Consider the following 14,309-nt stretch of genomic DNA (forward strand, 5'->3'; position numbering starts at 1 on the left):
TTACCACTACCACCACGGTGTGGCCGATAATCTATATTAGATAAATGATTGATCCATATTTTTTGGGCTGTCGCAACACACAGCTTTAAAACTTAATAGTAGTAGTAATCATATTTTGAATTACGTAGAGAAAGAAGGAGTCTGACACCACCAACCAAAAATAATTACTGTGGGATTAGTTATTTCTGCTGAGAGTAATATACAGTGGTACCTCTAGTTATGAACTTAATTCATTCTTGAGGTCCATTCTTAACCTGAAACTGTTCTTAACTAGAGACGTGCTTTCACTAATGGGGCCTCTTGCTGCCACTGCACCGCCAGCACACGATTTCTGTTCTCATCCTGGGGCAAAGTTCTCAACTCAAGGTACCGTATTTTTCGCTCCATAGGACGCTCCTGACCAAAAGACGCACCAAGTTTTTAGAGCAGGAAAACAAGAAAAAAAATCTGACTCAAATGTTGTACTAAACTATTTAAAACAGCTAAGTGTGTGTGGCTCCTGTCCACTTTGCTGCTTTAAAGCGAGCCACGGTATATAATGATGAGAATGGAAAAAGGACACATTCCATTATAATGTAGCTGTTTTCATTATCACTGGGAAGTCAGTATTGGCAGCAGTCACAAAAACTAAAATTTGAGCATTTTACTGTTATTAATCAAGAATATTAATAGTCAGGGAGAGAAACCAGGGCTGTGCAAATGAGAAGTGCTTGGAGTATGGAGGAACAGCAAAAAGATCAAACGATTGTGCTCCAGTTCCTAAATCTCTGAAGTTTTCTCAAAACAGGCATGGTTGTTTTGAAAGGAAGATTCAAAATGGAGTGACTGAGCAAAGAACAGAGGAGGAAAAGAGGGCAAATAAATAGCTTCCATTCAATACCAAGAGAACACAATGTTTTTGGTTTAGTATAGGTGGACTGTACTTGTAAGAATTTGTATAATGAATTATAGAGTTGGAGTGGAATATCAGAGCCTCTTTTCAGCAGTAAAGATTAGCTACTAGGAACATGGTCCACACACACACAGGATGTCTGGTTATAGCTGTGCAGTTTAAACTGTTCCTGAGCCAGATACCTGCTCAGTTTTAGCTGAAATTACTATTACTGGCTTGTGGAGATGCTTTGCATGTATTTATGACTATTTCCCCAAAACTGCTACTTGAAGAAATCCCCAAACTTACTATTTTTAAACTTCAAATGGAGCTCAGAATCCAGTTAGGCAATCCTTTGCAGTTGAATTAGGAGGCACTGAGAGACAGCAATTTGCTGCTCCCCACCCCCAAAGAGCAGCCCAGGAACACACAGCCTTCCCTCTGCTTGCAAACCTTGTTGGGACTTCAGGGGAAAGCAAAGTCTGCAGGCAGAGCAGTGTAGCTCCCCCCCCCCCCCAAATCACCCCAGCAGCACACAGCCTTCCGTCTGCTTGCAAACCTTGTCGGGACTTCAGGGGAAAGCAAAGTCTGCAGGCAGAGCAGTGTAGCTCCCCACCCCCCACCCCCAAAAAGTACCCCAGCAGCACACAATCTTCCCTCTGCTTGCAAACCTTGCAAACCTTGTCCAGGCTTCAGGGGAAAGCAGAGGCAGCCGGCAGAGCCGCGTGGCTCCTCCCCCCACCCCCAAAGAGCAGCCCGGGAGCGCACAGCCTTCCCGCTGCTTGTAAACATTGCCGGGGCTTCAGGGGAAAGCGGAGGTTGCCGACAGAGCACCGTGGCTCCTCCCCCCACCCCCAAAGAGCAGCCCAGGGGCACAATACAACAGCGATTTGGCTCCAGGGAACACACATTCGCTCCATAAGACGCACAGACTTTTCCCCTTACTTTTTAGGAGGGAAAAAGTGCGTCCTATGGAGCGAAAAATACGGTAACTCTTCCAGGTTAGCGGAGTTTGTAACCTGAAGCGTTTGTAACTTGAGGCATTTGTAACTTGAGGTACCACTGTACTTTAAAGTAGAGGTAGAATAGGGCTAGACTTCAAGTTTGTCACATCTACTTTGATTTTTGATTTTATTTTTTTACTAAAACCCTAAGATCTACAATCAAGCCAGGTGCAAAAGGCATAACCATTTTTTAAAAACAAAACAAAACACAGGTACCTCTGAGCATATTCTGAACCTAGCAATGTGTTTCCAGTGCCAGAACTTAACTGACCTCACAGTCCTTTCACACAAAAACTACTACTGACTACCTTTCTTCCTTTAAATAGCCTAATTTAAGCGAGAAGAGTAGTTTTGTTGCTGCTGCTGCTGTTAAACAATTTAGAGTCACAAACCTTTGCAAGTCTACTGCAAATCACCCAGAAAACGAACAGTAGGTTTGCTTTCTGCCCACTCCTGCCTTTAACCAGTTGTTTTAAACCAGTGGTTCCCAATTTGTAGTCTGCAGACTCCAGGGGTCTGTGATACATACCCAGCAACTATCCAGGACATCCCATTTTGCAGGGCACCCAAAAACATGCAAGTCATTAGACCCACACAGGAGTGGCTTGATTTTGTGCTGGGACATGATGGAGGATATGGTGACACCATTCACATAACAAGAACTACCACAGAGGTATCAACATTTTCAAAAGTAGGGAGTCCGTGGCTTGGCTTTTGGAAAACAGCGGGTCTGCAGTACTTAGCTATTTGGGAACCACTGATCTAAACTAATAGTTTGCCCTTTTTACTGTTTTTGAATTATTAGAACACACTTTCCCCTAATAAGATGAATCAAATAATAAAGTGATAGTTCAGAATAAAAGCCTTCCAAACCTCAGTTTCTGTTAGAACAGAAAGCATTTCTTGGATTGCATTGCTTAGGGGAACCATACTTAGGATTTCTAGCTAGTTGCATACGTCAGAATAGTAGTAAAGACATAACTGATGCCATATGGTCGTAGCAGAGGATCCATAATCAGATTTAGTTTTGCATTTAGAAGTCAGTTCTTATCTCTGACTACCATGTTTCATGTTACAGCAGCAGATGTTCAGCGAGACTTGACGATAACATGCAAAAACAAATTCTGATCTAGAAGACGTCCTTTGGATGCCAATATATGAAACAACGAATTGGAAACCTAGATAGTTTATCTATTGGAGTCTGCCTTTCACACATCAAAGGAAAGGAAAAACAGGAGTCCTTAGAGCACCTTTCCTGAATGAGCTTCCTATAGTTTGTGCTGTGCTTTTCACATAATAGGGAAGGGCATGTCAATCTCTGACTTTTGTCTTCTGGGTTTCTAAGGGTTTTCCTGTTGTTATTCTGTCTCTCGCAGCTACATTAAACCTACCATTAAAATTATGGACTGGTCATTTCTTTGTCAGAGGGCAAACGGGCAAATTTAGCAGGGGATCAAATACTTTCCCCCCTCACTGTGCATACTGAACAAGAAGTAGCGAGGATACCTAAAATTAGTGGAATGTCTTCAAGTGGTCAGCAACTTCTTAAAAAGTCTACATTTTGTCATCCAATCTAGTTGAAACAAGAACCTTCTCCTTTAGCGCTGCTAGCTGATGCTTGTGATGTGGCTGGCCTGTGATCATTATTGTGGTCTTCTAAAATCACATGGTTCTGTTCTGTCACCTTCTCTTCCCAAGATATCTCTCTTATCCTTGATGATAGTTGGCTTTTGTACTGTGATATACTTCATTGATGCCGGGAGTACCTGGCTGTATCTCTGCTATTTGGAAGGCTCTCTATTATCTGGAAAATCTGTCCTACTGGGAACTATTGGTACAGCTGATTCACCTTGCATTCCCCTTTCATATTTGCACTTGTTTTTGAAGTCAGTAAATGATTTTCTTTTCTGCTGCAATGTGTGTCCAGCCAGAACTAACGCACAAAAAATGGAACAGAGGCACCTTAATGTTGCTTGATGTTGCATATGTAGTATGCATATATGGCGTAGTTATCCAGAAGCTGATGTTGGTATGGCAGTAAATGTTTTTAGATGTCAAGTACCACAGGTCATTTTTCTTCTTGTTGTTTAAGGGTATCTATCTCCCTTTGCGGACAATTAGGCAGACTGCTTCTTTGTCTTGATCCTACTTAGCCATTCTTTATGTTCTCTCCCCCCCTTTCTGTAGGCAAATTAGCGTACAGTCAACTTCAACTTGTAAATAAAGCTGTAGACTTCTCTGTGTAGTCTCGTACAATACCAAACAACTGCTGTTCATTTTGGAGGCTAGCCAGCAGCAATTAAGCCAACTGCATCACTGAGACTGTGCTAGCCTCCATTTCTCTCTTAATATGAAAAGACCATATCTTCTTGACGATGTAAATGATTCCAGCTAATGAAACTGAAAATATTTTTTTTACCAGTCCTGTCACTTCACCTCCTCGGTCACCGTTAATCGGTACTTTACATCATGGAACACTAAGAAATGTGTCTTGATTCAGGGAGACCATCCATTTGGCTGTAGATGCTCTAGAGAAATTTTAACTATTCCTTCCTTGACCACATTTAGTTGCCATAGTAATATGATATGAATTATTACTGCCATAGCACTGCGAGAAAAAAATTGCCAATCTGAATTCCTGCACATTTCCCATTCATTTCAAAGGTGGTGAGCATCTGACCATAGGAATCTTGTTAAAACAAACAACTAATGACTGTTAAAATACAATTACTCCAGTTAATATCATTCTTCTCTGTAAAGATAAAATTTAAGAAATGTGTTAGGTCCTAGTACATTTAAAAAAGAAGATCCTTGTACGTTTTTAAAAATTAAAAATAGTGTTGCAAGCCTACAAGTTATGTAACTTTGTGGGTGCACATGAATGGTGTTTCGTGATGCATTATGTATGTGTGTTTGTGTGTATAGTACAGCATAAGCAAATACGTAATGTAGATTTTATATATGTTATTGCCTGTAAAAATATGTTAAAACTATACCAGCTCCTCAAATTTGTTTTGACAGGTTTCTCTTAATATTGCTCTGGAGGCCTTTATGATCAAGCCATCTAGCTTCATGGGGATGACTTGCACTGCCTTCCAGAAAATATCTGCAGATCCAGACAGGCCACTGAGCCGCAACACAGGGAACAGGGAGACAGACCAACGTTTGAATTTTAAGTGCAATGCTGGCAGTCATAGTGCCTCTGTGGTTAATTTCTCTCCAATGGTAAGTGGTATAACCAAAGAATACACTGAATTTATACATAAAATAGTTTGCATTTTGCACTGAAAGCAGCATTTGGAGCAATGAGGATAAGTGGTCTGAAATGATGAACTGAACTTCCTTCTGGTTTTGCAAGTGCATTGGCAATATTTCTTACAGAACTGTGTACGTCGATTTAAGGACACACCCCTAATACTTGATATTGAATCCTAAATGTTGCATTGGTTGAATGGTGAGAACAATGAAAATAGTGTGAAAGCATGTGGGACTTTTTGTGGTATGAAAGTAAACTGGACTGAAATGCCATCAAACCTATGGCCTCCAGCAAAAAATAGTTGCAGGCATTCTGATCCTGGCCCAGGGACAAGGTGGACCAAAGCTGATTAAATCCATCTAAGTCTAATTTATGGAGTAAATGTATGGTTTACTTAGGGTTCACTTGATCTATTAGTAGTAGTAATATTGAATAAATATATAAATCTCATTTTGCTTTTGTCTCAAGTTTATGATTTTGCCAAAGGATGTAGGTATATATTGAATGTATGTAGGAATTGGGATTATCTTCCCTTTACTAGAAAGCAGAAGTATATAAAAGCATCCAGATATTGAAAAAGAGTTGCTAGTTATGAGAGGATTTGCTGCTGTTTGTTCAGCTGTGATTAGGAATTGTTTTATGTAATTTCCTGTTTGTTATGTACTGTTTCCTTAATGATGTATATTGAATGTTTATATGAGGCACTTTGAAAAAATTGCAAAGGGGGGTCCATCATATGTTCAGATGATTTGAGCAATGCTAGACAAGTGACAAAGAAATATTAAACCATGTTTGGAATGGCACTTCTATTTTATGAAATGTCGCGAATAATATTAGCAGTTCTGTTACTATCTATCTATCTATCTATCTATCATCTATCTATCTATCTATCTATCTATCTATCTATTTATCTATCTATGGGGCCTGAAATAATCTAAGAAAGCAAACAGACATGAGTTCCTTAGTGGGATGTATTATTTGTATTGAATAATGAAGCAGAACAATTAGATTCTGATCCAGTGCTAAATAGAATTTTGCATTTGGTTGAGCATGTTATTGAATTTAGAGTGTTCCAAGTTGAAGTTCTTGTTATCCTTGAACGGAATCTTATTTTAATAGGCTTAGTTTTTGAAGTTTTGAAGTATTCTGTGTATTATAGAACATTTCCCAAGCAAATGTTGAAAAGCTGGTTCTGGAACTCCTCAAAATCTTTAAATGTGGTCATCCCTCCTTTACCCTTCTGTGCTTTTCAGTTTCTGAGAGAAATGTGGCGCCCGTTGTTTCAGTGATTACTTTTTAAAAACCCATCTGAAAAGCCACATCTCAGCATTGCGGGATGTGCCATAATAGAACAGCTCTTAACAAGTGAAATACTGCATATATTTTCTGTAATCTTTTAGAAAGTATTCAAAATGGTCCTGTTTTTGAGGAGGATGGATTCTATCCTATCCTTCCTACTGATGTTCCTTCATGCTAGTTCAGTTGAATGCAATCTTGGATTAAGATTTTATTTTAATCAACCCTGTGGCACAATGGGCCAATACATCTGGCGCTTTAACCAGGAGGTTGGAGGCTAGAGCCCACACAGAGATGGCTGTGGGCAGGATTTGTGCATTGCAAGGGGTTGGACTAGATGACCCTCAGGGTCCCTTCCAATTTTCCAATTCTGTGATTCACTCCATACCTCCCAGGGTTGTTGTGGGGATTAGATGGGGGGGGACCATGTACATCACCTTGAGGAAAAGGGGGGATGTAAATGAAAAGGGGGGGAGGAAATGTATTTAAAAAGCAAGCCAACCCCCATGCATGTTAAAAACAAGGAAACATTTTATGTCAGGTGCTGTAGGCCCTACTTGGCTTTAGGCAAAGGCAGTGAGGATGGAGGCCCAGTAATTTGGCTGAGCACACAGCACTCTAGTTTGGAGGCGGCACTGCAGTCTCTTCCCCATTATACCAGTATCCTTCATTCTCATGTTGCTGTTGCAGGAGGAAATCTTCCCATTTTAGGAGATTGTTCATGTGCCGCGTTAAATGGTTTCACTGGTGCCAGGGACTACAGGAGTAAAACAGAGAGAAGGTGGGGATGATCTAGCGCTGTGTTGGATGTTCTTTCCACTTTTCTCTCTGCTACGACCTTGTTCTTCAAGCAAGCCACAGAGGCCAATGCCAACCAGCCAGCCAGGGAATTGTGCCATCTCATTTCTAAGTGCTGTTGTGTGTTATAACCAGAGCAAAACATTTGTTCATATTTTTCAGGTACAGAAAATTAACATTTTCTCCAAATACGTTTGCTTGCCAAGTACTGATGCCTCTTTCTTTTTCTTATGACAAAGCAAAAATGGAAAACAAGTGATTAGATTCCCTTCCTACCCAAGACCATGCCAGGCATCTTATCTTAACCTATGGCAGAACATTTTGTTTGCATAAAAACTTGGCAGTATATCGCTATATAAAGAGCTTTAGCAAAGTTTAATCTTTTCTTCCGTGTTTTTGCCCATGTTTGTTGAAAACGTCCAAGCCAATTTTTTGGCCAGGCTTGGATTGTCATGACTTGTTTCAGTGAACTAAATATTTTGGAGGTGAAATTTTCAGAAAAGTACAACAGAAAGCCCTTTTTTTGGTTCCATAATTGAAAAGGTAAAGTTTAATTCAGAATATTCAGTTAAACTGGAATCCATGTTATGCCTTGCTGCTATAGCAGGTCTTCTTAAAGTACGTGAAACAGTTATGTTTGCATAATTTCATAATTCATTGATTTTCTAGCTGTTCTCATTGGGGTGGGGGGTGGGGCGACGACGACAACAAGACAGTTGCCTGCATCCATTTATCTCAAAGTCACCACACAAAATTAGTTTTATCAAAATACCGAATTTGTAAAATCTTTATTATTTCCTTATCATAAAACCAAAACCAAAAGAACACTAAAGCTGCATAAAAAGAAAATGAAAAGTGGCAGAAAGGGCAAATGTTTGTTTCAGTAACAAAGTATTCCTTTTGTTGGCAATCCGTGTGAAAGCTCTGAGCTGCATTTATTGAAAAACAGAAACAAAAACTTTTACACAATAGTTTCCCATTGTGGGGGAGATGATTCTGACATTGTTATATGCTTCTTGGATGACTTCTTCAAATACCTGCAGGTGGCAATGGCTACTTATCTGGTTCCAGGGTGGGTGGCAGTTGTGGCCCATCACAGGCTTCCTCCGATTTCCCCAGAGCTGATAAAATGTCTCTTTTGCACCTGCCCTTTAGATCCATCCCTGGCCGGCTGCTATGGATGGTGGGATATTCTGCCTAAACCATAAAATTTGAACTGCCCAATCAGGGGCAGGCAGGTGGGCAGAGCCAGGGCAGCAGTCTGGAGTGTGGAATTCTTCACTCTGGTCCATAGGTTTCTGATGAGGCTGCCACTTTGCTGAAGCTAAGCAGGTGTGGGGGTGGGCAGTGTCCGGATGGAAAACCCCCTGGGAACTGCCACCCTTAGTCCTAAAGCCATCATGAGGAAAGCGTGCTTAACCCCAAACCTTGTTCCCACTTTATAAGCCATGTTTTATGAAGCCTCAAATGATTATCCAAGCCAGGAAACAGATTGTATGCAAAATTTGCTACTTACAAGGTACTCTATGAAGGAATTTGCCCAGGCAGGCACATTATGTGACCCATGAGAGCAGCCAAATAACCAGACCGTGCAACGGTGGTGGGATAAAATCAGGCTAAATCTTATTGACAGCAGCAGGCAAGGCAAGGGTTGGCATGGCATTGGGTCCCAAGGATCAGTTCATCATTCCACAAGCCCCGTGTTGATGGAATGGATCCGCTGGGTTTGGATCTCTTCAAACCTGTATGATGGGGAGTTGGCCAGTGTTGAACCGTGCCATGGTGCAAGCCAAGCAAGAAGAGGAGAAGAAGAGTTTGGATTTGATATCCCGCTTTATGGCTACCCGAAGGAGTCTCAAAGCGGCTAACATTCTCCTTTCCCTTCCTCCCCCACAACAAACACTCTGTGAGGTGAGTGGGGCTGAGAGACTTCAAAGAAGTGTGACTAGCCGAAGGTCACCCAGCAGCTGCATGTGGAGGAGTGGAGATGTGAACCCGGTTCCCCAGATTACAAGTCCAACCCTCTTAACCACTACACCACACTGGCAAGCAAGTTCTCACTGGGGTATCAGGGTGCAGATTCCAACCAGGTAAATACCAAACCGACACTTGGATTTGCCATGGTCAATCCTCCCCTCAGGCTCCTTATGGGCCATGCCCCAATACTATGTTGATCCTGACCAATGTCATTTCTGATCTCACACGAAGAATGTTCTTCCGCATAACAAAGAAAAGCCATAATTTCACTGAGGAAAAAGCAGAAAAACCCCAATGAAGTGCCAATCAGGTTGAGAAGAAGGTTTTAACCCGAGGGTGGGCAGGCAGGAAGCTTTCATAGCAAACTGACTGTGAGCTCTAGAGGAAGCAACCTTATATAGGTTTTCCCCTCCCCTCAGCAGCAAGGGCTCATGGGGCAGCTTTTTCTCATGAGCCCATCACTCAGAGAAGATACTGGGCAAAACCTTGCCCACTATTTTGCTGCAGTCTATGGGCCCCAGCACCGCGGGGCAAAAGCGTCCTGTGCTTATTGGGCACAGAATGGCTCTAAAAGGGATAAATCTTTATTCCAGAGCACATTTTTAAAGCAGCATATGCAGCATTACCATCAGACCCACACTATGCCACATTTTGGGACATAAATATATGTCCTGTGAGTTTTCTGAGAACACATTCAGCAGGCTAAATTAGCACCAGTATTTTATATGCTCAGGTATCATAACAGTTGACAGATGAATGAAGCTGAGCAAAAAATGAAATGACTGAAGTGTATTTTATTATACTCTAAAATATTAGAACTGTTAGTGACTTCTGAGCAAACCAGCATAACCCAAGTTATTTCTTGCCATTCCCTGTGCCAACAGCCTTAGATCTTTCTACTTATGCCTCTGTAACAGCTCCCTTGTGCAATATTGAAACAATGGTATAGTGTAATCTATTGGTAAAATACTGCTGTGAAGACAAACACGCACACATACACACAGTAATTCGGTAAACATTGTGCGTGCAGGATCAGGGCCTGTGCTGTGACCTAGTCTGCTCCTTGAAAGTAGAAAGGATTTCTAGGCTTAGGTTTTGATATTCTTCTTTTTGGTTAGGGTGGATCCTTAACTCCCAACCTCTTTTTAAGCTCCAGGTACAGCTAGTGTACATCTGAAAAGCTTTCCTACTTGATAATACGAAGACATAAATCACAGAAACAATGCATTGGTGGTTAAGTTGTCTGGCATACTTAGTTATTTATTCTAGACTTATTTTACCTTGCAAGTGTAGTAGGCTGTACCAATATTGGATGTGTAAGACAGAGCAGAGTGCAGTGCAGTTTTCATTTCTACACAATTGCACATATGGATCTTTGGATTATGGCCTAGAATTTCTATGACTGTATCCATTAGAGAGAAGGCCTTACTTACAGTCTTATTTTCAGGCTGGCTTGATATTCAAACTTTAAAACAGTGTATTGACTTTTTATGATTCAAAATTAAAGTGCAACACTGGTTCTCAGCTGCCACGTTAATTAAGTCATGCCCCTATTTTGTCCTTAAACATTCAAGTAGCAATAAAATAAAATTCAAAAATAATATAAACATGTAGGTATGCATAGTACTGTTTTTAAAGGGTTTGATCCTAATAATCATGAGCACCATTTCTCCTCCCATGGAATAGTAGTAGTAGTAGTAGTAGTAATAATAATAATAATAATAATAATAATAATAATAATAATAATAATACCACGCCCATCTGGCTGGGTTTCCCCTGTCACTCTGGGCGGTTGCCAACAGAACATTAAAAACATGACAAAAGATCAAACATTAAAAACTTCCCTAACCAAGACTAAACTAGGCTTCCTAACTTCTCTTTACTCTGTATTTTTAAAAAAGCTCATATTGACTGTCAGGTTGTGGGCTCACAGGAAAGTTGTGGGGTATGGCTGCAAGATCAAACATTAAAAACTTCCCTAACCAGGACTAAACTAGGCTTCCTAACTTCTCTTTACTCTGCATTTTTAAAAAGCTCATATTGACCGTCAGGTTGTGGGCTCACAGGAAAGTTGTGGGGTATGGCTGCAAGATTGCAGGTGAAAAGGAAATCATTAAAAAGTGTGGATCCCCCTTACTTGAGCAGAAGCACCTTTTTGCTTGCACTAGATGTTGTTGGATCCCAGCCATATTCTTATCAATGTTCTGTAGGGTTCTGCTTTGTGCTTTCTGCATAAATTTATAAAACCAGTTCAGCTTGAAACATTCACTATAAAGACATCTCTTGTAATGCAGCTTGACAAATCAAAAGCACATTCTCACAGTGGAAAAAGAAACCATTAATAGCAATAGAACTGAAAACTCAAAAAGAAGAAGAAGAAGAAGAAGAAGAAGAAGAAGAAGAAGAAGAAGAAGAGAGGAATGTATGCATTTCTTGGCTTTAATTTTAACTACTGTGAGATACATGGTCTGGAAGAATAGGCCGTGCTTGGCTTTTAAAGAATTCATGTGATGGTTCACTCACCTTGGTCTGATATGGCCTATCAAAAGAAAAGACTTTTCCTTTCCCACTCACAATGAGACCTGCCTGAAATTATTTATTTATTGTTGTTTACTCATTTAGTTTTGTACGACTCGTCGTGACCCCATGGACCAGAGCACGCCAGGCACTCCTGTCTTCCACTGCCTCCCGCAGTTTGGTCAAACTCATGCTGGTAGCTTCAAGAACATTGTCCAATCATCTCGTCCTCTGTCGTCCCCTTCTCCTTGATCTTTCCCAACATCAGGGTCTTTTCCAGGGAGTCTTCTCTTCTCATGAGGTGGCCAAAGTATTGGAGCCTCAGCTTCAGGATCTGTCCTTCCAGTGAGCACTCAGGGCTGATTTCCTTAAGAATGGTTAGGTTTGATCTTCTTGCAGTCCTCCAGCACAATAATTCAAAAGCATCAATTCTTCGGCGATCAGCCTTCTTTATGGTCCAGCTCTCACTTCCATACATCACTACTGGGAAAACCATGGCTTTTACTATACGGACCTTTGTTGGCAAGGTGATGTCTCTGCTTTTTAAGATGCTGTCTAAGTTTGTCATTGCTTTTCTCCCAAGAAGCAGGTGTCTTTTAATTTCGTGACTGCTGTCACCATCTGCAGTGATCATGGAGCCCAAGAAAGTGAAATCTCTCACTGCCTCCATTTCTTCCCCTTCTATTTGCCAGGAGGTGGTGGGCCCAGTGGCCATGATCTTCATTTTTTTGATGTTGAGCTTCAAACCATATTTTGCGCTCTCCTCTTTCACCCTCTTTCTAGGGGGACGCGGGTGGCGCTGTGGGCTAAAGCCTCAACGCCTAGGGCTTGCCGATCGATAGGTCGGCGGTTCGAATCCCCGCGGCGGGGTGCGCTCCCGCTGCTCGGTCCCAGCGCCTGCCCACCTAGCAGTTCGAAAGCACCCCCGGGTGCAAGTAGATAAATAGGTACCGCTTACCAGCGGGAAGGTAAACGGCGTTCCGTGTGCGGCTCTGGCTCGCCAGAGCAGCGTTGTCACGCTGGCCACGTGACCAGGAAGTGTCCCCGGACAGCGCTGGCCCCCGGCCAATAGATGTGAGATGGGCGCACAAACCCCAGAGTCTGTCAAGACTGGCCCGTTCGGGCAGGGGTACCTTTACCTTTACTTTACTTTCACCCTCATTAAAAGGTTCTTTAATTCCTCCTCACTTTCTGCCATCAAGGTTGTGTCATCTGCGTATCTGAGGTTGTTGATATTTCTTCCGGCAATCTTAATTCTGGCTAGGGATTCATCCAGCCCAGCCTTTTGCATGATGAATTCTGCATATAAGTTAAATAAGCAGGGAGACAATATACAGCCTTGTCATACTCCTTTCCCAATTTTGAACCAATCAGTTGTTCCATATCCAGTTCTAGCTGTAGCTTCTTGTCCCACATAGAGATTTCCTTACATATACCAGAGCAGTAAATGTAAAGGACCCCTGGATGGTTAAGTCCAGTCAAAGGCAATTAAGGGGTGGGGCGCTCATCTCACATTTCTGGCCGAGGGAACTTGTGTGTGTCCCCAGACATCTTTCTCGTTCATGCAATGCATCTGGGATGACTAAGCCACTACTGGCGCACGGAGGACCATGATGAGTGCCAGAGCACATGGAAACACCATTTACCTTCCTGCTGCAGCAGTACCTATTTATCTACTTGCACTGGCATGCTTTTGAATTGCATAGTACAAATATTCAAATGCTGATGCTAAATTTATATTTCATCTATAAATGTGATGAGCAGGAAGTGCACATTTTTAAAGTTCTTAAGTTCCAAAATCCAACTGGACAGTACGTTTTGGTTGGTTCTAATAAAGTTAACAAAACGTTATGCAGTTCAATTGTCTGCTATCTTCCCCTACACTGGCTTTGCTTAACATTCTTTAGGGACACAAGGAAGCCTCCATAATAGTTGGCTATGGAACTTTTCAACCAGTTTTAGTAGGCTATGGTTTTGCTGCAATTCAGTCGTTCGTTCATATTAAGCTTAACTTTGGGACAGCTCAGTAATAACATTGATTCTGCAAAAATATGTAGACTTCTCTCCTTTCATACACATGCTTTTCTTTGACATATCATTACCTCAGACCTCAGAACTATTGTCTATTTTTTATATATTTCCCTAGTTAGAAGCCATGTATATATCATACATATGCTGAATTTAGAAATATCAGTACGGTGTTACGTTGAAGGGAAATTATTTAATCTTTTCAGGCTGACATATTTCCTGCAAGCTTGTAGCCACGCGCAAATGTTTTCTAGTATTGAGCTGACCTACGCAAATGATATTAGTATTGATTTTATCTCTCAGTAGTAATCACATGTCTAATAATAACAGACAGAGATTTTGTGGAGACACAGGCACCTTGCCGCGTTTCATTGTATTTGTCTCTCTCCGCTTAGATGTTTGCTTTATATATTGGAATAAGACCTTATCGTGGGTGACTGTATGACATTATAGAAAACAATATAGAGGTATCAAGGCCAGCTCTGCCTTTGCATCAGTGACAAAATTCTTATTAATGTTGAGGATGCAACAGTATGTCCGTCAATCACATAGGTGCTGCACT

General features: G+C 41.4%; 1 protein-coding gene across 1 annotated transcript in view; it reads left to right on the plus strand.

Moving 5' to 3' along the window:
- Window positions 1-14,309, plus strand: part of ADGRA1 (adhesion G protein-coupled receptor A1) — a 322,886-nt gene that overhangs the window by 162,985 nt on the left and 145,592 nt on the right. Inside the window, exon 12 of the mRNA XM_082225336.1 lies at window positions 4,897-5,100. Coding sequence (XP_082081462.1) covers window positions 4,897-5,100 — 204 coding nt within the window. The remainder of the gene's footprint in view (window positions 1-4,896; window positions 5,101-14,309) is intronic.

The sequence above is a fragment of the Podarcis vaucheri genome (assembly GCF_965113315.1).
Source record: "Podarcis vaucheri genome assembly, chromosome: 5".
Taxonomy (NCBI): Eukaryota; Metazoa; Chordata; class Lepidosauria; order Squamata; family Lacertidae; genus Podarcis; species Podarcis vaucheri.